At 36.6% G+C, this 26,426-nt stretch overlaps 1 protein-coding gene across 6 annotated transcripts; it reads right to left on the reverse strand.

Moving 5' to 3' along the window:
- Positions 1-60: 60 nt before the first annotated feature.
- On the reverse strand, positions 61-24,966 carry LOC123554876 (uncharacterized). 6 transcript variants are annotated; one of them, XM_053547621.1, is made up of 11 exons: positions 24,776-24,966; positions 20,922-21,031; positions 19,669-19,753; positions 11,295-11,333; positions 8,152-8,292; positions 5,362-5,385; positions 4,092-4,169; positions 3,569-3,688; positions 2,148-2,231; positions 1,322-1,420; positions 61-599 (listed from the first exon to the last, which is right to left on the reverse strand). In XM_053547621.1, exons 1-11 carry the CDS (start codon positions 24,819-24,821, stop codon positions 547-549), a joined length of 879 nt encoding a protein of 292 aa, XP_053403596.1. In that variant the 5' UTR covers positions 24,822-24,966; the 3' UTR covers positions 61-546. The 6 variants fall into 6 exon arrangements, with proteins under 6 accessions (XP_053403596.1, XP_053403595.1, XP_053403591.1 ...); XM_053547620.1 differs by lacking the exon at positions 24,776-24,966 and adding an exon at positions 24,443-24,737; XM_053547616.1 differs by lacking the exon at positions 24,776-24,966 and having other exon boundaries at positions 20,922-21,877.
- Positions 24,967-26,426: the final 1,460 nt, after the last annotated feature.

The raw sequence follows: 26,426 nt of genomic DNA on the forward strand, positions 1-26,426 counted from the left end.
CCCGCCAAAATGTTACAAGTAGAAAAATAATGTTGAAAGAGAGACGAAATGAATACTAAAAACATAATAAACAATATTTATTTGCACCGTCTTAGCGAAATATTAAACAAAAACAAAAATGTGATAGAAATGTTTGCGAAAATATTCATAATGTCTTAAAATATTTACAAATTAGAATGAATGGTAGCTACAATATAAGAATGAATGTAAATGAAAAAAAAATGAACGGTGCCATGTACGGAATTCTACGTCCTATTTCTAGATATTTGTCGTCTAGTACATGAACAGCTGCGCAATGTAACGAAAACGTGTTTTAAAACAGATATAACACAGATGCATCAAGACTGTCATACGTTATCTCAAATAATAAACTCATAATACATGTTGAAGCATATTAAACCAAATACTGTGCTAATGACACCAATGCGCATTTGCATTCATTTGAAATGTTAGGTTCACTGTTTGTAATAACGAGTATACAATGTCTTCCCAAATGAATGTGACACAGTAATGTACGTTGATGGACATGTAAGTATATGTTGTGAACTATATATTGAACTTAGGTATCCACTTTAAGTCGATCATCAACTGCCTTTTATCTGAAATAGATAATTATACTCATTTATAAGCACATCATTCAGCTGACTAAGAGTTCATTAAAAATATCTATGAAATGCATTATATTTGAACTCTCGCATGAACATAAAGTGAAATCTCGTAAATCAAGTGAGATTTCATTTACCAGTAAAGACGCTTTTAAATTTGTCGATTTTTTTACCATAAGGCGTCTATGCGATTGGGTGATACGAGACGTTGCTTTGTACAATATGGTGAGTACCCTGGCATTCGAAAAGCGACCAGGACGGGTACGTGTTTGAATATATCCCATACTGTACAGCCAAATTTCCTGCAGTGATTATCTCCCCTAGCGATTAACTGACCGCTGTCAAGCAAATCACGTGACGATGGTAAAACCATATGAGATCCTAAAATGGCGACAGGCTTGGCAAAGCCTATTAATTCAAATGATTGCCATGATTTACATGCAAACTGACATGTATGTCACAGCCTTTAAGAACATAGAAAGTATTCAAGGTATCTTTACTTTTGCAGTATGCGATTCGTCCAATTATCTGAATGTACATGGAATTTATATTGCATTTCTTGTTCTAATATTAATTGTCCATGTTTTTATGAAGTCATACAATGTGATAATAGTCTTATACATTATTTTCGGAGACTGTTTTGAACTTTTCTTTTGTCAATAGGTAGACAAGTTTGGAATTTAACAGCCACTCTACTGTCTAGGGTGAAATATTACCTGGATCCATATCAATGTTTCTCCCTCGGGTTGGGCGTGGTGGACCTTTCCTTAATGGTATAGGGTTTAATGTCACTGGACCACCTGTTATTACCTCATCTGCAAGGAAACACAATTTGGAATGTCACTTTACTATTCAAGAATCCGTGTATATATAACTTTCTTATGTTTTCTTCATGTAAATAAAAATGAAGTACGCAGTAATAACGAACTTACTAAACAATGATCTTAGAGGGCCTTCACTGTCACCTGATCAAGGTGAACTGTCACGTGATCAAGGTGATCGTTTCCCTGCAGTTGTTGGTTCGAGTCTAGCCTTGAAAGGGTCTTTCATACGACGGACCCATTCAACAATTAGTTTGCTAAGAATAAGATTTGAGCCGTGCCATGAGAAAACCAACATAGTGGCTTTGCGACCAGCATGGATCCAGACCAGCCTGCGCATCCGCACAGTCTGGTCAGGATCCATGCTGTTCGCTTTCAGAGCCTATAGCAATTAGAGAAACTGGTAGCGAACAGCATGGATCCTGACCAGACTGCGCGGATGCGCAGGCTGGTCTGGATCCATGCTGGTCGCCAACCCACAACGTTGGTTTTCTCATGGCACGGCTCATTTATTTCCAGATGCCAGCCCGTGTAGGATGTTACTAATTTTCGAAGCGACACAAATCTCGCTTACAATTGGTCTTCGGATGATAGACGATTCTAGAACCAATAATAAGGCGACCGTTCTTCATTAACAGAAATACAGTCTAGGTTTGCCATTTTGTTAGTCACATGACCGTTCTGTAAGTCGATAGTAAAGTTATAATGTAAAAACTATTACCTCTTTGCAGACGAAATGTTGTCTCGGGAACGTGCTGAATACGTCGAAACGAAAACCCACTATTCCCTAAACTTCTCGCCGACTCTGGAAAACAAGAATGTAGTACAAGAGGGTTATAATATCAGATGGTACTTGATCTAGGATCTAGACTCCCAAGATAGCTGAATACATCCTAGATCAAACTAACGTTGTAATGACCCTTTGCTTAAATGTATGCCTTCACCTATTTAGATTTAATCTTAACCAGATATGACCATTAATTAAAGAACTGTCTAATTACTAGGTCGTGAATATCCGTTGAAGGCAAATTATAGAGGCAGAGGCAAAAAACGGAACCAGATATTCATCTCGTGCCAGTCGGAACATTTTGTCGGTATATAAGCAATATAAAACGCGTATCACACTCCCTTTCACTAGATCCTATACATAAAAAGATAAATACATGGAAAATTACATATGTCTCAATGAAACAAAATTGATGAATAAATACTTTATACGTTTGAGTATATTCATAAAGTGTTCGTAACAAAAACAAGACAGAGCTTAGATAATAAAATGATTAAAGACTTTATGAAAATCCATACTTAAAGTAATGGTTTTATGTGCAATACTTATGTAAAAATACAAAGGTAGCGGACTTGTAAAAGACTAGCGGCAAATTGGGTATTCCTTATACATTTATATTGCATTTACATCCGAAGAATGCCGAACTGAATAACGAAAATACAAAATCACACGGAAATTGCCGATTGTCGCTACGAGTCCGCTACTTTCAGAAATATTTAGTCGCATAAGAATCACACAAGACTGTAATAGTGTAAGTGTGCACACCGCATATACATATAAATTTACAGTAAACTTCACTTAAAAGGAACAAAATATATGAAAACCATAGTTATCAAATGGGTAGGCCTATAACATTCATGAGTCAGTTTCATTTGAAATGAAAACATGCTGAAAGGATGCATTCATTAAAAAGCCAAATCACACTCAACCGAACAAAATGGTCACGTAATGGCAGATTCAAACAGTTGTTTGTTTTTTTGTTCTGCATTTACTGAAATTCCTAACGATTCCTCGATAAATCACATTAAAGATCAATGTTGGGTGTGTTTGTAATCAAATATGGAACGTATGTCAAACACATTCAGCAGTTTGGGTTTTCATTTTTGAACATATTCATTTTTACAGTGTTTTGCCTTGGTTGCATCGAAGTTGGCCCACAGTATTCTTTTGATTTCTCCTGCACTGTAAACTTTTCTTATTCAAATAAAGAAGACTAATTGTTTAGTGCGTTTATGCTTTGTTCCCAATAAGAAAAGAATTTACTGTAAGTAAATGTTCAAACATTGTTAATTGGTGTGAGGATAACAAATACAAAACACAACAATTTTATCAATGTGCTAATCACGCCTCTATACCTTTTGGACGCTTTAATGATTCCGTGTTAGGTATTTGAATGGGTGGTATTGGAGGTATGGGAGTTCTCGTAACCGGAAGCGGATTTAGAGCAGCCGGTCCGCTTGTAATATCTGCACCCTCTGTGAGAATCACAAAGTATGAACCCACATACATGCAAAACACTATTCACCGAAGTTTCTGAACACCTTTCTCGCAATCATAATACAAATTAACATTTTAGCATCAGCTTCTGTTCACCACAGTTAATACATTTAAAGATTTGTTCACCAGTAAATGACCTTCACCTTATGTGTTTTGGAGACAGATTTAGGAATTCATGGCCATACCCTTGACAAAGTTAACCTTATATTTAACATATAATTCGTATTGTACACATGTCTAAGTAATATTTAAGTTATATGATCAAAGGGCAGAATTCATCCATTAATCCGAAACTGAGATCCGCAGTTAATGAAAATAACATAATACGCGGTTACTTTTTTCCGTTCTTTACCATTTAAAGACCTATGACGTGAAATTTACCTGGGTATCCGTCGCCAACTTGTTTTGTATACTGGTCTTGGGCGTCCGTTAACCACTTTCGTATCCGACGGCGTTCCGCTTTAACAAAAAAAAAAAAAAGAAGATAAATATGAGCCAAACTGATGATAAAAGTTCAAAGCACACGTTTTAAGGTGGTTATTAAGATTTTTGTCAACTAATGTTTGAAACTTTTAACAATAATTATTGATTAGTTATACTTATTTGTGTCCATTGAGTTCATAATTTGTGAAAGATGTTCACTGGAGTTTCGTTTAGCATTTGATTTTCCTGTCCTGTATAAATCTAATACACAAACTTTGCCTAGGTATTGATATGAATATGAGAACTTTTGTATTATGTTTGCCAGAGATATATCTTTTGCGTAATTACTTAGAAATGCAACTTTAAAATTATAGTTACCTCCCTTAGCGTACCTAGGTTGCAAACAGGACAGATTGAAAATAGATGAATTCCGAGAAGCTACATATGTTTTTAACTTGCCTTTTATCTTATATAGTTGAAAAAATATCCCAATACCTATCAAATGTTAATGTGAAACTAGAAATCATATTGCAATAAAAATAGATAATCAGCTATATACAGAAACGTTTTCATATTAAGGGGAGGTAATTACAAATTTCATTAGAAAATAAATCATGCATTTTTCAATGAAAATGAAATAGCAAAGATTATAGTAAAATCAAAAGGAAACGCTCCAGTTCTTTTAAAGGGGGTTATTACAAACTTGTATAGCGCCAATGAAAGCTGTATTCCTAATAGGGATCTAACTTTTTGTAATGGGTCTTTTTGTTCCTTTAATAAATCTCTAAAATATTGCTTAGATGTGATTGGCCATCTTTAAGAAAACAAAAGTACAAGGAAAACAAAAACTAGTAAATCCAAAAAGCGCATTTTATAACACTAGCGAAAGACAACAATGGCGTTCCATATACTTTGCAACTTTCGAAAAGCAAAAATTAAAACAAAAAAAGACATAGAAAGACTGACAAAACACTTTACAAATATTCTAATTTCATTTTATTGTTTAAGAAGTTTGGAAAAGAAAATGTAAGAAGTCAAAGTCCTGCAAACGATATAAGATGTCGTGCGCTCGAGATAAGATGCTGTGCGCACTAGATAATTTAATCTTAAAAATAACAAATGCATGTCCTAAACATACCACCGTAGTTACAAGTATAAGCATATGAATAGATAAAAGACATAAGCAACATAAAAATACAATTTAGAAATTTTGTCAGATATTTTTTACCTGCTTCTTTTTGTTGAAATATATCTGAAATAAGTTAAATATAAACACTATTTGGAAACTAGATGTATTAACTGAGATTGTTATTTACTGTAAACTAAACTGGTTGTTTCTTTTCATGTTTTGAATTTGTACATTTCAACCCTTATCTTTTAATGCTTCCCTTGCTGATTTCACTTTATAAAACATGTCTGAAATAACGTTTGAAAATGCCGATCGATTTCTAAATGCCGAACAGATGCCAACTTTCTGAAACAGCCCGCCGACATGTATTTCAGAATAAACGAAAACAAAACAACAACAACAACAATAAAAGAAAAGAAAAAACCACATCAGCACTCAGAATATAATAAACCACCGTCTACTTCAGAAAAACAAGAGGGCCATGATGGCCCTATATCGCTCACCTGTTATCATTGCACTTGAGGACAAGAAGGTCCTCAGAAAAAATATCTAAGTCCAAAGGACAGTAACAACAAAGGGAAGAAATTTAACCAAAAAGAAAAAAAAAATCTTACAAGGTACAGATATGTCAAAATACACCTACAAATTGGAGGTACCATCCATGTTGTACCACAGAAAAGTGGTCTCGGTTTTTCCCTACGGCCAATAATAAAAAAGTTACTAAAATAAGCTATTTATAGTAACGTAAAAGGGAAGTAATTAAAAAAAAAAATATTGTAAGTGAAGAAAAAAAGGATCTGCCAAATAAATATGTTGACATAAATGAAATTTCAGATCAGTATCTTCATTAGTTACGGAGATATACCCATTTTAATTTGAAATAAAGGGAGGTAATTTGACATAAAATCAGTCCATATTATCTACACTGATTGGCACAGTCCAACTAATGACAATAATGAAATTTCAAATAAGTACTGTAAGTTCTTACTGATATAAATCCATTTTGATTACAATCAGGGGAGGTAATCAGATATAAAATAACTCTGAACCTACGCTTGGAATCTGGAATCCAAGAATTATTGTTGTTGAAGTTATTTTTGGAAGTTTGTATCAAATAAAACCATAAATGAAGTCTCTATGTGGCTGCAAAAGCCAAAATAGCCAATTTTGGACCTTTAAGGGGCCATAACTCTGGAACTCATAATGGAATCTCGCCAGTTCAAGAAAGGAACCGAGATCTTGTGGTGATACAAGTTGTGTGCAAGTTTGGTTAAAATCGAATCATAAATGAAGCTGCTATTGTGCAGACAAGGTCAAAATAGCTAATTTTGGCCCTTTCAGGGGTCATAACTCTAGAACCCATAATGGGATCTGGCCAGTTCAAGAAGGGAACCGAGATCTTATGGTGATACAAGTTGTGTGCCAGTTTGGTAAAAATCAAATCATAAATAAAGCTGCTACTGCGCAGACAAGGTCAAAATAGCTAATTTTGGCCCTTTCAGGGGCCATAACTCTGGAACCCATAATGGAATCTCGCCAGTTCAAGAAAGGAACCAAGACCTTATGGTGATACAAGTTGTATGCCAATTTGGTTAAAATCAAATCATAAATGAAGCTGCTATTGTGCAGACAAGGTCAAAATAGCTAATTTTGGCCCTTTCAGGGGCCATAACTCTGGAACCCATAATGGAATCTCGCCAGTTCAAGAAAGGAACCAAGATCTTATGGTGATACAAGTTGTATGCCAGTTTGGTTAAAATCAAATCATAAATGAAGCTGCTATTGTGCAGACAAGGTCAAAATAGCTAATTTTGGCCCTTTCAGGGGCCATAACTCTGGAACCCATAACGAAATCTGGCCAGTTCAAGAAAGGAACCAAGATCTTATGGTGATACAAGTTGTGTGCCAGATTGGTAAAAATCAAATCATAAATAAAGCTGCTACTGTGCAGACAAGGTCAAAATAGCTAATTTTGGCCCTTTCAGGGGCCATTACTCTGGAACCCATAACGGAATCTGGCCAGTTCAAGAAAGGAACCGAGATCTTATGGTGATACAAGTTGTGTGCAAGTTTGGTAAAAATCAAATCATAAATAAAGTTACTATTGTGCAGACAAGGTCAAAATAGCTAATTTTGGCCCTTTCAGGGGCCATAACTCTGGAACCCATAATGGGATCTGGCCAGTTCAAAAAATGAACCGATATCTTATGGTGATACAAGTTGTGTGCAAGTTTGGTTAAAATAAAATCATAAATGAAACCTCTATCGTGCAGACAAGAAATTGTGGACGGACGACGGACGAAGGGCGATCACAAAAGCTCACCCTGTCACTATGTGACAGGTGAGTTAAAAATAGTAACAGCAGGATTTAAGAATCAGCTGAATTTTCAAGATTAATTTTTTCCAAACATTAGGCCTGAAGATATTAGATAAAGGGGACACAAAAATAGTTAAATGACTCTAGTAAGTAAAAAAAACTAATTTGATTGTAAGCTCACAGCATCTTTAGTCTGCTGGCGGAAAGTGACTTTGCCTTTGGGAGCAGCGCAGAACAAGATAAGCCTGCACATCCATGAAGGCTGATCATAGTCTGTACTGTTTGCCTCAGTCAGTAAATTTTCAGCGAGCACCACTTTGAATAATAAGTGGTAAATCCTGCCCACTGAATTTAACCGTTAGCCTGCTGGCGGCAAGTGATTTTGCCTTTGCGACCAGTGCAGACCAAGATCAACCCGTGCAGACTGATCGTCGGCTACACTGTTCGCTATTCAGTCAGTAGATATTCAGTGAACACCCCTTTGAATAATAAGTGGTACTGACCAAATTGAATGATGGATCAGACCATTTAAGAAATATTTTAGGGTAAAGGTGACTAAACAGTTTACTTACTAACGAAATCATCCTTTTTACTGCGTTCAATGTACATTTCCTGACAAGCCTCGTCGCAGAATTCCAAGTCTTCCTCGTCTTTGAGAAGTTTTGCACAATTCCGACATCTTTTCCGTCGGCGTCCACGTCTGCCGCCGGCGCCTGAATAATGTAGAAAGAAGTGAACGAAACTGCTCCTGGGTGCACTGCAAATAATTTCAATAGGGGCTACCGTTTAGTTTCCATAACAACCAGTTCTCAGTTGGCATAGGCTGTTTCAGATGTTTGACCAGAATACATGTAAAGAACAGAATACTTGTGCGCATACTTGTAGGACTTCAAATGCATGTGATGTGTCAACATTCAAAAAATTGTGACTTTGAGCTACTGTACATAGTGAAGAAAGACAAAAGCTTCGTTAACCATGAACCTTTAAATTTTCAAAGTTTTTTCTCTATTCTGGCATAAAAGTGCTGTTATTGTCACTTTTCGGGGGTGTTTTAACAGGAGAGAAAACGTGTGTTAACAGAGGGATTCTCGCGCTCACGTGCTGTTATAACACCTTTTTATATATGCACGTTCCGTGGCAAAGCGTAAATGCATTACGGCCCCAAAACGGATAATTCAAAATGAAATGACGTCAACGTGACAAAACAACGTAGACTTTACCGCGCATTTTATGGAAATTCAATGACGTTGAGGGACAATATATTCATTTACCTGGTTTTTTATGCGTTTTATGCTAGAATAGTGTTAGCGCATGTTCTTTTCGTGTTATAGCATCTTCAGAATCCCTCGGGAATCTGCAGCTGTTATAACACGAAAAAACATGCGTTATCCCTACAGTATACACTAAGGAAAGTATGTACATGCAGGATTCTCTCCCCTTTTCACCTTACCGACGTATTATGCAAAACAAACTATGGCAACAAAGATGTAAAGAACCGTTCTTGCTGAGCAATTTAATACTCGAACATGAATGATAACTCTTACACCCTCTCCTGTCCCATGTTAAACCGCTTTTCACCAAAAAAAAAAAAAAAAAAAAAAACAGCATTTGTTTGAAGAAGGAATTTCCTAGTTTTAGCTCATCTGAACTTAGAACGCTATGTGAGATGTTTTGAAAAAAAAAGTCACTATGTTAAGTAATAGAAATACCATGAAAACACCATAGAGGCAGTAATCAGTAATCATAAATCTTTCTCAGAATGTTTGTCTTTATGAAATCTAGGTCAGACTGAAATAACTGAGATCAAAAGCTAGGTCTATGTGTTAAAAAAACAATACCTTGTAAACACTCAAGAGACCACATTTTCCATCATATCTTCCTAAAACTTTGTAAGAATGTTTGTCTCTATGAAAACAACGTCAAGTTTGAAACTTGATTATCTAGGTCAAAAACTAGGTCACTAAACCAAATCATATTAGGGTCAAGTTAATACGCTAGCGGTCACATCTTCGTGAGACTGGTGAAAATGTTTGTCTATTCAAAATCAAATTTGTAACAGGGTCGCTTGGGTAAAAACCATAGGCCATTAAGTCATATCGTTGAAAAAAAAGTACTTAAATGATAAACTGTTTTACATAAAACATCAGACTTTTTGTCTCTGAAATACTTTAGTTCATATTATTCCAGTTTATTGAAATCAGCCACCAGAGGGGTTATAGTTACCTTTCCATTTATTTATATAGTATTTCCTATATGCATATAGTTGAAACTTTAAAAATCTACTTTTCAGAAAACGCTGGCCTAATTTGAATAAAATCAGATATTTTTCATGCGTGTCCCACTTCCAAAACTGTTTAAGCAATCTGTGAAACTCAGGTTAGCGGTCTTCGGTCATGATGACCCTCTTATTCAGTATGTGTGCAGTATCTGGTATTTATATTGTATAAAACTAAGCACAGAATGTTTAACTGTTAAAAGTCATTTTCGTTTGAAAGACAATATACGTGTACTTACATGTTATGTCGCCTGTATTTGCGCATGAACGCTGAAATCCTTGCAGTTTCCAATGACTTAAGTCCCTTACCGGGCAAGATAAATTCTTTAGTCATATTTTATTTATTTAATTCTTATTTTCATTCCTAATACTGAGTTTATTGACACTTAAAACTGGCAGATTTGATTTAACATATTTAACGCATTTAACACATAATATTTGATAATAACCTTATGTGATTTGCATTTGCTATAATCGGATATATAATTTATAGGAATAAAGCCAAATTTGAAAAGTTATTTTCGACTACTATTTAAAGAAATAAGTGTAAGCATGTTATATAAAATATTTTATTTAAAAACTTCGTATTGTTAATTGAGGATAACATGACAGTGACCTCTAAATGACATGTCATTTTTATGAAAGGATCATAATGTCTTTGATTAAAATGTGGCTGCCATATTTTTTGTTACGAACATAAAATAAATTACTTTTTTTAAATCCAATGGTTGATAAGTGTTTTTTCTCATGTATTTGTCATAGGTTTGACTAAATGTATAACATAATAAAAGTACTATAATATGAACTGTTTTGACTATCTCCCTTTGTGACAATTTCATGTGTAAAAGTAGCATTTTTTTGAAAGTAGCATTTTTCTAACTACATTGTAATCAATTATGCGAAGTCTCTATTTGGACAGCAGTAGCATCTGTTTTATACATGAAATTAAAAACCTTATAAAAATATAAAACCATGCGTTGTTTTAACATGAAACAATTGCAAAAGATTTTTTAGAATAGGAAAACTATAGAAAAAGATGTATCACTTTGAAATTTAAGAGAAATGGCTACCCGTTTCATTGTGTTTATAGCGTCATTTACACACTATTGAATTATTATTTATAAATAGGTTTCATAAATTTAAGATGTAGAAACTGTACGAGAGAACTTTACTTTGATTTTTGTAAAATATCATGGAATTTATACGTGCACCGGAAACGAGTACGAGTAGAGAAAGTTCAAATAAATATTTTAAAACATTTTGTTTTATGTTGTAATGGGAAGAAAATTGCTGCTGTTTTGATCACTGTTAAAAGGCTTTTAACTCTCTCAATTTAACCCGATATTTAAAATTCTTTCATTGAAGAAGACCTTTTATACATAATTAACAGTAGAGCAAAATTTCGTTTCCCTTTTGATATCATTTAAAACTGTTGTTTACCAGCATTCTGAACCGGATATGAATTTCCAACCGGAATATCTGAAATAAAAAAAGAACAGGAATTATAACATAAGAATTTATGTGTCATGTATTCGGTGAAAAGGTATGACTTGTCTTAAGACCTTCACTAAACGCATATCATACCATATTTTCGGCCTGATTCTACAAAACACCTAGGGAATTGCGCTGTAAATTTAAAAATACAAACTTCTATCTGTATTTAACGGCGTCCTCATCGAGTATTATCCAATTCATCGACTAATATATAATGCGGTACACATAACATACAGGATGCGTGTAGCGGTACATATATAGTATACAGATAGGATGCGTGGATGCGTGTAGCGGTACATATATAGTATACATGATGCGTATAGCGGTACATATATAGTATACAGGATGCGTGTAGCGGTGCATATACAGAATGCAGGATGCGTGTAGCGGTCAAAGTATATAGGATGCGTGTAGCGGTACATATACAGAATACAGGACGCGTGTAGCGGTGCATATATAGTATACATGATGCGTGTATTGTGTGTTCGGGTTTAACGTCATTTTCAACATTTTTTCAGTCATGTAAACGACGGTGTCTACTTGTAGCAGTGAGCACAATGCCCAACTTTATAGTGCTGCTTCACTGGAATATCAAGCCATAGATCCATGACATTATACCCCATCTAGTCACATTATACTGACACTGGGCTGACCAGTCCTAGCACTATCATCTTAATGCTGAGCGCCAAGTGAGGAAGCTACTAGTACCATTTTTACGTCTTTGGTATGACGCGGCCAGGGATCGAACACACGACCTCCCGCACTCGAAGCGGAAGCTCTACAACTACCGAGGCGGACTCATGATGCGTGTAGCGGTACATATACAGTATACATGATGCGTGTAGCAGTACATATATAGTATACAGGAAGCGTGTAGCGGTACATAATAAATATATAGTAAACAGGATGCGTGTAGCGGTGCATATATAGTATGCAGAATGCATGTAGGCATATATAGTATACAGAATGCATGTAGTGGTACATATATAGTATACAGGAAGCGTGTAGCGGTACATATATAGTATACAGGTTACGTGTAGCGGTACATATACAGAATGCGTATAGCGGTACATATATAGTATATAGGATGCGTATAGCGGTACATATACAAAATACAGGAAGCGTTGGCGGTACATATAAAGCATATAAGATGCGTGTAGCGGTACATATTAACGTCGCGTCGACGCAGTTTAGGTCACATGGCCACTTTCAAGCTTTAACGGTAAATGAAGACCCCAGGTGCCCCGCCGTGTATTAAAAATTATTAGCGGTGGGGGACCTAGGTAGAACAACCGACCTTCCATAAGCCAGCTACATGGAGAATTCAACGCCCAGAGTGAGGCTCGAACCCACATCGGTGAGCGGCAATTGATAAGAAGTCAGTGCCCTTATTCACTCGGCCTTGGAGTCCCCATAAAGGATGCGTGTAACGGTACATATACAGTATATAGGATGGGTGTAGCGGGACGTAGCCTATATAGTATAAAGGATGAGTGTAGCGAGGCATCTATAGTATACAGGATTGGTGTGGCAAAATAGATATAGTATACAGAACGTGTGTAGCGGTACATATATAGTATACAGGATGGTTGTGACAGTACATATATCGTATACAGGATGGCTGTAGCAATACATATATAGTATACAGGATTGGTGTGGTAGTCTCGTACATATATAGTATACAGGATGGTGTGGCGGTACATATATAGTATACAGGATGGTGCGGCGGTACATATATAGTATACAGGATGGGTGTAGCGGTACATATATAGTATACAGGATGGTGTGGCGGTATATATATAGTATACAGGATGGGTGTAGAGGTACATATATAGTATACAGGATGGGTGTGGCAGTACATATATAGTATACAGGGTGGTGCGGCGGTACATATATAGTATACAGGATGGGTGTGGCGGTACATATATAGTATACAGGATGGGTGTAGCAGTACATACAAATTGTACAGGATGTGACAGTACATCTATAGTATACAAGATGGGTGTGGCAGTACATATATAGCATACAGGATGGGTGTGGCAGTACATATATAGTATACAGGATGGGTGTAGCGGTACATATATAGTATATACAGGATGGGTGTAGCGGTACATATAAATTGTACAGGATGTGGCAGTACACCTATAGTTACAGAGGTTGCTACATATATAGCATACAGGATGGTGTGGCAGTACATATATAGCATACAGGATGGGTGTGGCAGTACTTATAGTATACGGGTGTGCGTAATAATAGCAAAAGGATGGAAAGGCATGCATATTAGGGTGTGGCAGTGCATATATAGTAAAAGGATGGGTGCGCAGTGCATATATAGTATAAGGATGGGTGTGGCGGTACATATATAGTATACAGGATGGGTGTAGCGGTACATATAAATTGTACTTGATGTGGCAGTACATCTATAGTATACAGGATGGTGTGGCAGTACATATTAGCATACAGGATGGTGTGGCAGTACATATATAGCATAAGGATGGGTATGGCAGTACATCTATGTATACAGGATGGTGTAGGGTGCATATAAATTGTACAGGATGTGGCAGTAATCTATAGTATACAGGATGGGTGTAGCGGTACATATAAATTGTACAGGATGTGCAGTACATCTTAATATACAGATGGGTGTGCAGTACATACATATAGCATACAGATGGTGTGGCATACATATTAGCAACAGGATGGTGTGGCAGTACTCTATAGTATACAGGTGGGTGTGGCAGTACATATATAGCATACAGGATGGTATGGCAGTGCATATATAGGGGTGTGACAGTGTTTATAGTAAACAGGATGAGTGCGGCAGTGCATATTAGTATACAGGATTGTGTGGCAGTACTATTAGTATAAGGAGGTGTGGCAGTGAATATATAGCATACGATGGGTTAGCAGTACATATATAGCATACAGGTGGTTGTGGCAGTGCATATATAGGGGTGTGGCAGTGCATATATAGTAACAGATGGGTGCGGCAGTGCATATACGTACATGTATATGGATGGGTGTGGCAGTACATTTAGTATACAGGATGGTGATGCAGTGCATATATAGTATACAGGATGGTGTGGCAGTGCATATATAGTATACGGTGGTATCGCGTCATTTATAGTTACAGGATTGGTGTAGCGGTACATTAAATTGTAAAGGATGTGTGTGGCAGTACATATATAGTATACAGGATAGGTGTGGTTCATATTAGGGTGTGGCAGTCCAATAAAAATATAGAGGTGTGGCAGAGCATATAATATAACGATAGTTGGCAGTGCTATATAGTTATAGGATGTGTGGCAGTGATATTAGTAAACGATGGTGTGCAGTAAATAGTAACAGGATGGTGTGGCGTGAATATAGCATAGGATGGGTTAGCAGTACATATATAGCATACAGGATGTGTGGCAGTGATTAATAGGGTGTGGCAGTGCATATATAGTAAAAGGATGGGTGCGCGTGCATTATGTATCAGATGGGTGTGGCAGTACATATATAGTATACGGATGGTGTGCAGTGCATATATAGTATACAGATGGGGTGGCAGACATATATAGTATACAGGGTGGTGGGCGGTATATTGTATCAGGATGGGTGTAGCGGTACATATTAGACAGTGTGTGGCTTAATATATAGTATAAGGGGTGAGAGGACATTTAGTTACAGGATGGGTGGCAGTACTATATAGTTACGGTGGGCGCGTACATATAGATACAGGAGGGTTGGCGGTACATATAGTATACAGGTGGGTTGCGTACACAATTGTCAGGTGTGACGTACATATGTTACAGATGGTGTGGCGTAATTAGTACAGGGGTGTGCAGTACATATATAGTAAGGTGGGTGTAGCGTCAATAGTATTAAGGATGGGTGTGGGTAATATAAATTGTAAGATGTGGGTACACCTATGTATACAGGATGGGTTGGCAGTACATATTAGCATACAGATGGTGTGGCAGTATATAGATACGGAGGGAAGGCAGTCATAGGGTGGGCAGCATTAAGTAAACGGGTGGAGTGCATATATAGTACAGGATGGGTGTGGCGGTATATATATACGGAGGTGTAGCGGTACATATAAATTATGATGTCAGTCATCTAGTATACGGATGGGTGTGGCAGTACATATATAGCATACAGGATGGGTGTGGCAGTACATATATAGCATACAGGATGGGTATGGCAGTACATCTATAGTATACAGGATGGGTGTAGTGGTGCATATAAATTGTACAGGATGTGGCAGTACATCTATAGTATACAGGATGGGTGTAGCGGTACATATAAATTGTACAGGATGTGGCAGTACATCTATAATATACAGGATGGGTGTGGCAGTACATACATATAGCATACAGGATGGGTGTGGCAGTACATATATAGCATACAGGATGGGTGTGGCAGTACATCTATAGTATACAGGATGGGTGTGGCAGTACATATATAGCATACAGGATGGGTATGGCAGTGCATATATAGGGGTGTGACAGTGCATATATAGTAAACAGGATGAGTGCGGCAGTGCATATATAGTATACAGGATTGGTGTGGCAGTACATATATAGTATACAGGATGGGTGTGGCAGTGAATATATAGCATACCGGATGGGTTTAGCAGTACATATATAGCATACAGGATGGTTGTGGCAGTGCATATATAGGGGTGTGGCAGTGCATATATAGTAAACAGGATGGGTGCGGCAGTGCATATATAGTACATGTATATAGGATGGGTGTGGCAGTACATATATAGTATACAGGATGGGTGATGCAGTGCATATATAGTATACAGGATGGGTGTGGCAGTGCATATATAGTATACAGGATGGGTATCGCAGTACATTTATAGTATACAGGATTGGTGTAGCGGTACATATAAATTGTAAAGGATGTGTGTGGCAGTACATATATAGTATACAGGATAGGTGTTGCAGTTCATATATAGGGGTGTGGCAGTCCATATAAAATATATAGGATGGGTGTGGCAGAGCATATATAGTATACACGATAGGTGTGGCAGTGCATATATAGTATATAGGATGGTTGTGGCAGTGCATATATAGTATACACGATGGGTGTGGCAGTACATATATAGTATACAGGATGGGTGTGGCAGTGAATATATAGCATACCGGATGGGTTTAGCAGTACATATATAGCATACAGGATGGGTGTGGCAGTGCATATATAGGGGTGTGGCAGTGCATATATAGTAAACAGGATGGGTGCGGCAGTGCATATATAGTATACAGGATGGGTGTGGCAGTACATATATAGTATACAGGATGGGTGTGGCAGTGCATATATAGTATACAGGATGGGTGTGGCAGTGCATATATAGTATACAGGATAGGTGTTGCAGTTCATATATAGGGGTGTGGCAGTCCATATAAAATATATAGGATGGGTGTGGCAGAGCATATATAGTATACACGATAGGTGTGGCAGTGCATATATAGTATACAGGATGGTTGTGGCAGTGCATATATAGTATACACGATGGGTGTGGCAGTACATATATAGTATACAGGATGGGTGTGCCTGTGCATATAATGTATACAGGATGGGTACTGCAGTACATATATGGTATACAGGACTGGTGTGGCAGTACATATATAGTATACAGGATTGGTGTGGCAGAACATATATAGTATACAGGGTGGGTATGGCGGTACATATATAGTATACAGGATGGGTGTGGCAGTACATATATAGTATACAGGATGGGTGTGGCAGTACATATATAGTATACAGGATGGGTGTGGTAGTGCATATACAGGAGTGTGGCAGTGCATATATAGTATACAGGATGGGTGTAGCAGTACATATATAGTATACAGAATGGGTGTAGTAGTACATATATAGTATACAGGGTGGGTGTGGCAGTACATATGTAGTATACAGGATGGGTGTAGCGGTGCATATATAGTATACAGGATGGGTGTGGCAGTACACATATCGTATACAGGATGGGTGTAGCAGTACATATCTAGTATACAGGATGGGCGTGGTAGTACATATATAGTATACAGGGTGGGTGTGGCGGTACATATATAGTATACAGGATGGGTGTGGTAGTACATATATAGTATACAGGATGGGTGTGGTAGTACATATATAGTATACAGGATGGGTGTGGCAGTACACATATCGTATACAGGATGGGTGTAGCAGTATATATCTAGTATACAGGATGGGTGTGGTAGTACATATATAGTATACAGGGTGGGTTTGGCGGTACATATATAGTACATAGGATGGGTGTAGCGGTACATATATAGTATACAGGATGGGTATGGCAGTACATATATAGTATACAGGATGGGTGTGGCAGTACATATATAGTATACAGGATGGGTGTGGCAGTACATATATAGTATACAGGATGGGTGTTGCAGTGCATATATAGTATACAGGATGGGTGTGGCAGTACATATATAGTATACAGGATGGGTGTGGCAATACATATATAGTATACAGGACTGGTGTGGCAGTGCATATATAGTATAATAAGACATATATAGTACAAAGGATGCGTGTAGTGGTGCATATATAGTAAACAGAATGCGTGTAGCGGTTACATATATATTATAAGCATGCGTGAAAACGTACATATAGTAAACAGAATGCGTGTAGCGGTTACATATATAAGCATGCGTGAAATGGTACATATAGTAAACAGGATGCATGTAGCGGTACAAATGTAGCATACAATACGCATGTAACGGTAACTATATAGCGTATAAAGGATACCTGTAGCGGTACGGATACAGGATACATGTAGCAGTAAATATGTATTATACAGGATGCATGTAGCTGTAGCGGTACATATTTAGTGTAAAGTAAACAGAACACGTGTAATAGGTACATATATTTTGTACTAGTTTACAGAACGATTGTAGCTGTACATATATAGCGTGATCGTGTAGAGAATGCGAGTAGTGGTACATTTATAGCGAACTAGTGTACAGAATAAGTATAGTGGTACCTTTATAGCGTACTTGTATACAAAATATGTACATAGCGATACGTATTTAGCGTACTTGTATACAAAATATATGTAGCGGTACATTAATCGTACTAGTATACAGAATGCGTGTAACGGTACATAGATCTGTATAGCGTACATGTGTTCAGAATACGTGTAGCGGTTCATACATAGCGTACTAGTGTACAGAATACGTGTAGCGGTACATATATAGCGTACTAGTGTACAGAATACGTGTAGCGGTACATATATAGCGTACTAGTGTACAGAATACGTGTAGCGATTTATATAAAGCGTACTAGTATATAGGATACGTGTAGCGGTACATACATAGCTGCTAGTGTACAGAATACGTGTACCGGTACATACATAGCGTACTAGTGTTTAGAATACGTGTAGCGGTTCATACATAGCGTACTATTGTACAGAATACGTGTAGCGGTTCATACATAGCGTACTAGTGTACATAATTCGTGCAGCGGAACATATATAGCGTATATAGGATGTATGTACCGATATTTCAATGTGTCGCTTTGGACACAAGTTTCTTGGACTGACAGAACAACTGGCGAGCATAAAGACTCCTGGACTGCTTATGGACAACTCGGCGACCTAAATCATGTTTCAGAACTCAAGTTTAAGGTTTAGCAGTATATCACAAAACAACAGATTTTTTTAACGAATGAACAGCAACTTGACACAGAACTTATCTGTTCAATACATGTTTTACTGTTCTGTCCCACAGAGTTGGATACTTAAAATATTCTTAATGAGTTCTCCCCCTTTAAATAAGAATGTCATTTGTAAAGAAATAAATGTAAACAATTGTCAAAAACGATGTTTTACCTAGTTATGCAAAGTTTAAACACAAATGCATCAAAACGAAGACGTGTAACAGCTTTTAAAAAATGGTGAGTTTTTAAAGGCGCTGAACTGTCCAGAAATGCGGCCCCTTCATGCAGCCCCTTTCCGGAATTCAGTAAATATATCAGTAAATTGACAATGGTTTTGTAGAGTAATATAAATGTTTTATAAGCTGTTAAATTTTCATGTAAAACAATGCTTTCTTTCTATGATTTGATGACGTTCGAACTTTTTTCTCCGAAACATGGACCTATACCTTAAAAACATATATGTTGTTTTATGTTAGTTATTTACTTCGATTTGTTACGGTGGAGTAAAGGTGAGTTTTTGTAACTAAACATATAGACATAGACAACGTAGTAACTATTTAATGTAGAACATTTCATTAAAATATTAATAATGTTTTCGGCGACTTTGTTGCTTTGGCAGTATTTACTATTTCGCCTAAAGAAATCGACCTACCGTCTCCGTGTTCGCCCGCTGCAATGGGCAGCCCCTGGATGCTGAGCTTCACGTTACCATAGTAATCTACTGATATGTTGAGATTCTGAAAGCAGAAACATTATATATGAGTTTCTATAAGAATACTACTCTCATATGCAATGCCTACTAAAAGAGATCAAGCTTATAGACTGTTTACACAATTTTAAAAACTGTTATAATATTATAATAATGAAAATAGTGTGATGTTCGTTTATTTATGAATACATTTCTATGTACTCTTCGTTTAAATGGGTCAACAGTATTGTTGTACTTATAAAATAGACTGACCCGGTATATAGGTTGGTCAGGGCTAAGTATATGCGATATGTATATTGTATTTTGTCATTAATTTTTAGCATGGATCCCCTTCTGTTTTGAACCGTCAATGTTTACAAACACGTTTGATTATTTTGCGAGGAGTAGTCGGCATTTGAAATAGATCACTGAAATATCTTTTTAGTGTACACATTGGGGTAAAAGTTTCCCAGAGGTCATTTGATAGCTTTAATCAACCGCATAAGACCCTATATGTCACACTTGACTATACAACAGTTAATAGCATATTCATATTGTGTGCCGCCTACTATCTTGGTAGGAGAGTTCACTTTCGGTGGTTATCATGTATATGTTTTAATGTATATGAATACCATTCTCATCCATCAGAGGTTCGTCAAAATTCCGAGTTGAACCAGGAACCATGGGCGAGAATGATGAACACAGATATTCATCTTTTTTTCCTGTTTTTTTAAGCTTATCTCTTGTTAAGTTAACTGACATGCGCAAAAATATTGAAGAAGCATGTAAAACCATATTCAGAAGCGGAGACTGGTAGTTTGAGAACTTGGGTTTCAATCGGATATAGATTATCATGGTACTTAGTATGTATGAGCAAACATATGCTTATGTGGGTGAGAAAAATGTGCATCCAGGCTTGGACTTGAAACCCAGGGCCTCGGAACACCGTGCACACCAAGCTTCAGTGTCGCTTACACAATCACATACGAGTAGTAGATCTATACATGAAGTCCTATACCGTGACATACTTCCCTGCTCGAATAAGGATAGAAAACAATGTTTGACTTGTGCCGTACACTGGGCCAAATAGCGTGTTGCTGCCTCGAGCTAGGAACCGCGAAAAAATCATACCACTGATCTACCAACAGAGCAAATGAGCCACTTACATAACTTCTCTCAACTGTTTAATAAAGTTCTATACCGTGACATTTGCTTACCTGTTTCTGTTCTCTTCTCCTTTGACAAAGCTTGAACTGAGCCGCGCAGTCGGCGGAGCAGAACTGCCGACGCTGGCCGACGTATGTCAAACACCACTTGCACAGATAATCTGAAAATGTAAGTGTCGACGTCAACGGCGGCAAATGAACTTTATCTTCTGCCGACGACCTGTCGGTGTCCATTCCCTTGAACTCTATGTTCACTTGTTTCATCTTGTTCTTTTTGCTACGTTTTAACCTCAGAATATGACTGGTCAGTGGTTTTAGAGATGCTATTGAGCCCTTTAAGCGGACGGTCGACTCTCTGGGTGTGCCAGCCTCTGACCCGATTTCAAGCCCATCTGTTCCCGCTAAACGAATAATATATCGCCCCACGGGCCCCTTAATTGCGGCTCGAGGCTTTGAAAAATGACGTATTACTTTTGTATGTGGCATTTAACAACTTACAACGTGTTGCTTAACTTTCTAAACAATTTGAAACAAAATCTTTTCATTTTTTTTTCTGTCAAAATTATTACTTAGTATTTTTGTTACTATGTCATTTTTGTTACATGGTACGCTAAAAATCTATAAGTCCAAAATACGTTTTGATACACTATAATCCTATGATGAAGCCATATAACGTTTTGGTACAATATAATTCTACGATAAATCCAAATTACGTCTTTTCTTACAGAGAACTAACAAGAAATTAATATTTTCTCCTTGTGTTAAAAAGGATTTTACTCTTTCTTTTTCACACGTTTTGAAAACATAAATATTCCCTATCAAGTATAGTCCATTATGAGTACAGTGTTGAATTTGATAGCGCAAAATGCTGCAAATGTATTAGATATTTATTATTCATTAAGTGTTGGAAATTTGATAATTTGAACACACAAAACCTGATAGATATCTCTGATAATATTGAAGGGCTGACTGTTTAAACAATGCAGCGGGTTTGACATCTGCGGGCTGATTAAATAGTCTTACCATACAATGTCACACATACCGAAATGTTTAGTTCCCATTAAAACGCAAATAGTTTTTTAACATAAAATTCTTATTTCCCATTAGTAAGACGTAACAACATACAGTTTTTAAGAAGAAATTATTTTTCTTAATTAGTAACCCGTTTCTTTCAGAATAATGCTTTCGATTTGTATAATTTAATTATTCGTCTGACTCTTATGTAATTACGACGATTTCATTCACTGATCAAATGCAACATTTCTGATTTTGTTCTAACTTATCAATATAGCTGTGCGGTAGTTAGCTTGAAATTGACTGACTTCCGAGTCAAACTGAAACAGTGGATGTATTTATAGTATATGATTTTTGGAGAAAGATAAAAAAAAATATGTTAGTATTCCTTTACCGTATTATATAATCTGGTATGTAAACAAGAGCATTACGCTGAAGGAAATAATACACTTTCCTCATTTCAGCATAAATCTAGTATATCATATGTGTATATGATAACATTGCGGCGGCTGTATTGTTTATCTACCATCACCATCGCCCAGTTATCAAAGCGCGATGGTATGATGGTAAGGTAGGTGTAGTAGGATGATGGGATAATCATCATGGGATCCTGTCTTGTTTATTTCCTACCATCGCCGAAACGCGATGGTAGAGTAGAATGATAGGATGGTAGGACAGCAAGATGCCGACGACAGGATTGTAGGGTGCTGAAATTTCGGTGGTAGGATAGTTGAATAGCGATAGTATGCTGCTAGGATAGTAGGACAGCGGTATAATGATGGTAGGATGAAAGGATAACATTATTGCCCCACTACAGTCGCTGAGCCACCATCCTACCATCGCATACTCTATCTAAATCCCACCATCCTGATATCCTTCCGTCGCTGTTCTACTATCCTTTAACTATCCTACCATCATGTTTTATTACTAAAAGATACTTTTAAAAACATTATAGAAATGGATAGAAGCATTTTAGGAAGGTAAGATAGTTTGATAACGATAGTTGTAGGACAGTAGGATAGAGGAATGATAGGATAGCGACAGTAGGATAGTAGGATTGTAAGATAGCGATAGTTGGGTGGAAATCTTTAATCCTTTCATCCTAACATCGCTATCCTACTATCCTACTATCGCTATCCTACTATCATAGAATCCCCATTCTACTATCCTACTATCTTACCATCGCCATCCTACTATCCTTCCATCGCACTTTTATAATTAGGCGATGGAAGATTAAATGAGAAAGCAGGATTCCACATCAAACAATTAAGCATAGTTCTAAGCGGTTGAGCTTTGGAAAGATATCTGAAACTGATATACCCGAGTCATAGGCATTATTTGCAGTCATATCTCCTTCCTAAATAAATAATTGCTTTGATATGAGTCTTATATAAAATCAACATATAGGATGAGATTTTAATTTGAAATCGAGTCCTAGCTTCTGAAAAATAAATGTATTAAAGTACTGTACTATCATTATAGCTTGAGCGGATGCGTTAAACGATCAATATAACGATTTGTGCAGGTAATTTCATTTAAAACAAAGGAAAGAAGATACTTGAAAATCAATCAAAGTTATCTCAATTGTTTACATGCCGTATATAGATGTAAATTTAGCATACGTATCTTTAGTAACAGCGTTTTTATCGCAAAAGCGTCGATAATACAAAGGCTAAAACAATGAATTCTAGTTTTCAGTCCCCTTTGTTAACAATATTCGGGTTTATCGACTTTCGTAATATTTATTATTGTAAGTTGAAAAAAAGAACGAAGATCATTATATACCCTTTTAAAAAAAAGGCTTCGGACGCTGTGGCGACTACTTCGCCAATACCTGCATTATGGATATTATGAATTTCCGCTTGTGAGTAATCAATAGCTTTTTTACGGTAGCAAACAGCTTTTCACGTTATACAAAGACCATCCAGATGGACCCGCGACGGCTGCGGTATCTACCACTAGTTGCCTGTACGCGGTTCGGGCGAAACTAAGAATTTTCTCAAAGAATGACAAATAAATTTACTTGCGTGATGTTATCAAGTATATAATCATTGTCAAAGTTTTATACTTTTGGGAATCCGCATGCACTAGGCCTGAATACATTTTCGGGTTTAGTCTGAGATTTAGAATGGGGGTCTAGAATGATCTATTCTTTTGTTTTGTTCTCCGAATATACCTGTTCCACCCAGATTCCTCAGAATGGTATTAGATGCCTATTTTAAATAGAAATTTCTAGGTAGATGGTTAGACAAAAATACATCAAATAACAAATGTTTGCATTTAAGTTTCTTAAGCTGAGAGCGTTGATAAATTGTGGCCCTAATCTTTGATACTTTGGGTCCCTGTGTAGAACTTGATAGCAACTCTCGGAGCACTCTGTTTCAATGATGCTTAAATAAGGTAGTGAACTAGTCACCCCCATGGGATTCGAATCTTCCGGATTGAGCAACCGTGACCTTTCTTCACAGCACATTATCTATCTTAACATACGCTTTTAAACTGATTAATGGATTAAAATTTACTGACTTGTATACACAAAAAAAATGGTTTGTTTGTACCTGACGAGTCTGTGTAACTCTTCTCCATTAGCATATCTAACCCTTCCGGTAATGGCATTGTTAAAATCGTGTATAATGTGTTCTAAAAGTGCACATGTTTATAACCATCCAAATACGAACTACCGAAAGAAGATTCTCTTTTTAAGTAATAACATATCAAATTTCAAAACTAATTCCATTTTGTACTTCAGTAGCACATTTGTTGACAAATATGAAGTAAACATACGAATACATTTGACTTTTAAAATTTATGAACTTTGAAATTATATAGTTAAGTTCATTTGGTATGTTCAAACACTTGTAAAATATTTGAATAATTTAACAAAGACTTACCCGGTCTTAAAAACGGATACTTCTTATTAAAAGAGGGTGACTCCATTCAAAATACAATAACATTAGATAAAGACAATCGGTTATTTTAAAATCCATTTAAAAGTACACAATATGTAATGTTTGATGAAAAAAATGTGCGTAAACAAACGTTGGCACCATGCAAAATTTGATGTTGAACGGAACAATGCATCGTCATTATTTATTTCTTTTTTGTTTCACACCTCAATACAGCCCGTGTAAAATGTCTGTGAAATAATGTCAATAAACTCTGCGGTGCGGCATTGCGAAAATTACATTTATATTTCAATATACTGGCAGGGGGGATTTATTTTTGACTCTTTCGAGATGTGAAATTTCACTAAAAAGAAAGAATAACTCTTTGAAATCATTCTGGGCCCATATCCACCATTATCTATACTTTAATTTAGCGTTAAGAACACAATATGTTTATTTGTTTTGTTTTTGCTTACGTACTAATAGGTATATTCATTCAAAGTTTCATTATAATAATTATTATAACTTCTGCCCATTTAGCAATAACATAGCAAAATGAAATTAAGAATATTAACGTCTATACGGTTATATAAAGATATGAATGTAATTATATTCTATTTTTACTGCAGAGTAGTTATTTAATCTTCTAATTACGAAAACTACATTTGTCCGGGTTGTAGAAGTTTAAAAATAGTTGCAGAAAAAATCTAGAGATTCTATGTTGACAATATGTTTTGTTAAACATAAGTCATTCAAAATTAACATAATACTATCAACCGTTTTCAGATGTTATCTGTGTTTGTAGCAATTTGTCAAATGGTTGGTTTTTATTACACATAAATTTGCCAATATCCTTTTAGTGTATCGGTTGAATGATATGGCTGAAGAGTAAATGGAACAGAAAAATAACCTGGACACAAAACAGTTAAAGAGGGCTGCGTATTTCCGCATCGGAAGTAAGTCAGTTAGTCGGAAAAAGTAAAATCCGGAATACATAGTAAAGCTTTTCTCCTTTGATTTGAAATGTGAGCTTCAACAAAAGGCATCAATATATTGATTGATTGTAAAGTTAGCGGCGTTTGTAAAGAGCAAGGGGCAACAAAAAGGGGTTCTATTTTCAGAACCTCAAATAATAATGAAAATATAAAACTAAGACGCTTTACAAAGAATAAACATGCCGTAAATTTAGTGCATGCTGTATGTTGTAGCGTTCTATATGGGGGCTAAGTACTGCCATCTCCTTCTTACCTACTGTCGCGAGTTTAGAGCACCACACACCAGAACGACAAATTCAATGAGCCGATACGACAAAAAAAGGTACCCAGAGAGCGAGATGGCGGAAATCAGCCACCATATTTACAGACAAAGGAAAGGTTGTATGTGTATCGAATAGATGGCAGTGCATTTTAAAGTCGAAATAACGTTAAAACCGTTGCGGTTACTTTAGTTCCTTGTTTATAAGCCAATCTATAGTTACCACCGGAAACTCTTTTGGGCTACTTCTCTAGAAGACTGGCAGTAATTTGTGCTGAGTGTAGTGTAAGATATAGAAGACGCTCCAATTCCAGAAGATTCCCTTGTTCTTTAATACGCTAAGAGTAAAGCATCAATACATGGAGCCCTTATGCCGATGTTAGTAAATTTAGTCGGAGGAGCG

This window comes from Mercenaria mercenaria, chromosome 7 (assembly GCF_021730395.1).
Source record: "Mercenaria mercenaria strain notata chromosome 7, MADL_Memer_1, whole genome shotgun sequence".
Classification (NCBI taxonomy): Eukaryota; Metazoa; Mollusca; class Bivalvia; order Venerida; family Veneridae; genus Mercenaria; species Mercenaria mercenaria.

What these genes read in the sequence shown, in the direction of transcription:
- LOC123554876 (XM_053547616.1), bottom strand. Translation starts at nt 21,356, where the DNA reads ATGCCACATACAAAAGTAATACGTCATTTTTCAAAGCCTCGAGCCGCA. An exon ending in GGAGAAGAGAACAGAAACAG is followed by an intron (nt 19,754 to 20,921) that starts GTAAGCAAATGT and finishes TTCTGCTTTCAG; the next exon opens with AATCTCAACATATCAGTAGA. An exon ending in AACATTTCGTCTGCAAAGAG is followed by an intron (nt 1,421 to 2,147) that starts GTAATAGTTTTT and finishes GTTTCCTTGCAG; the next exon opens with ATGAGGTAATAACAGGTGGT.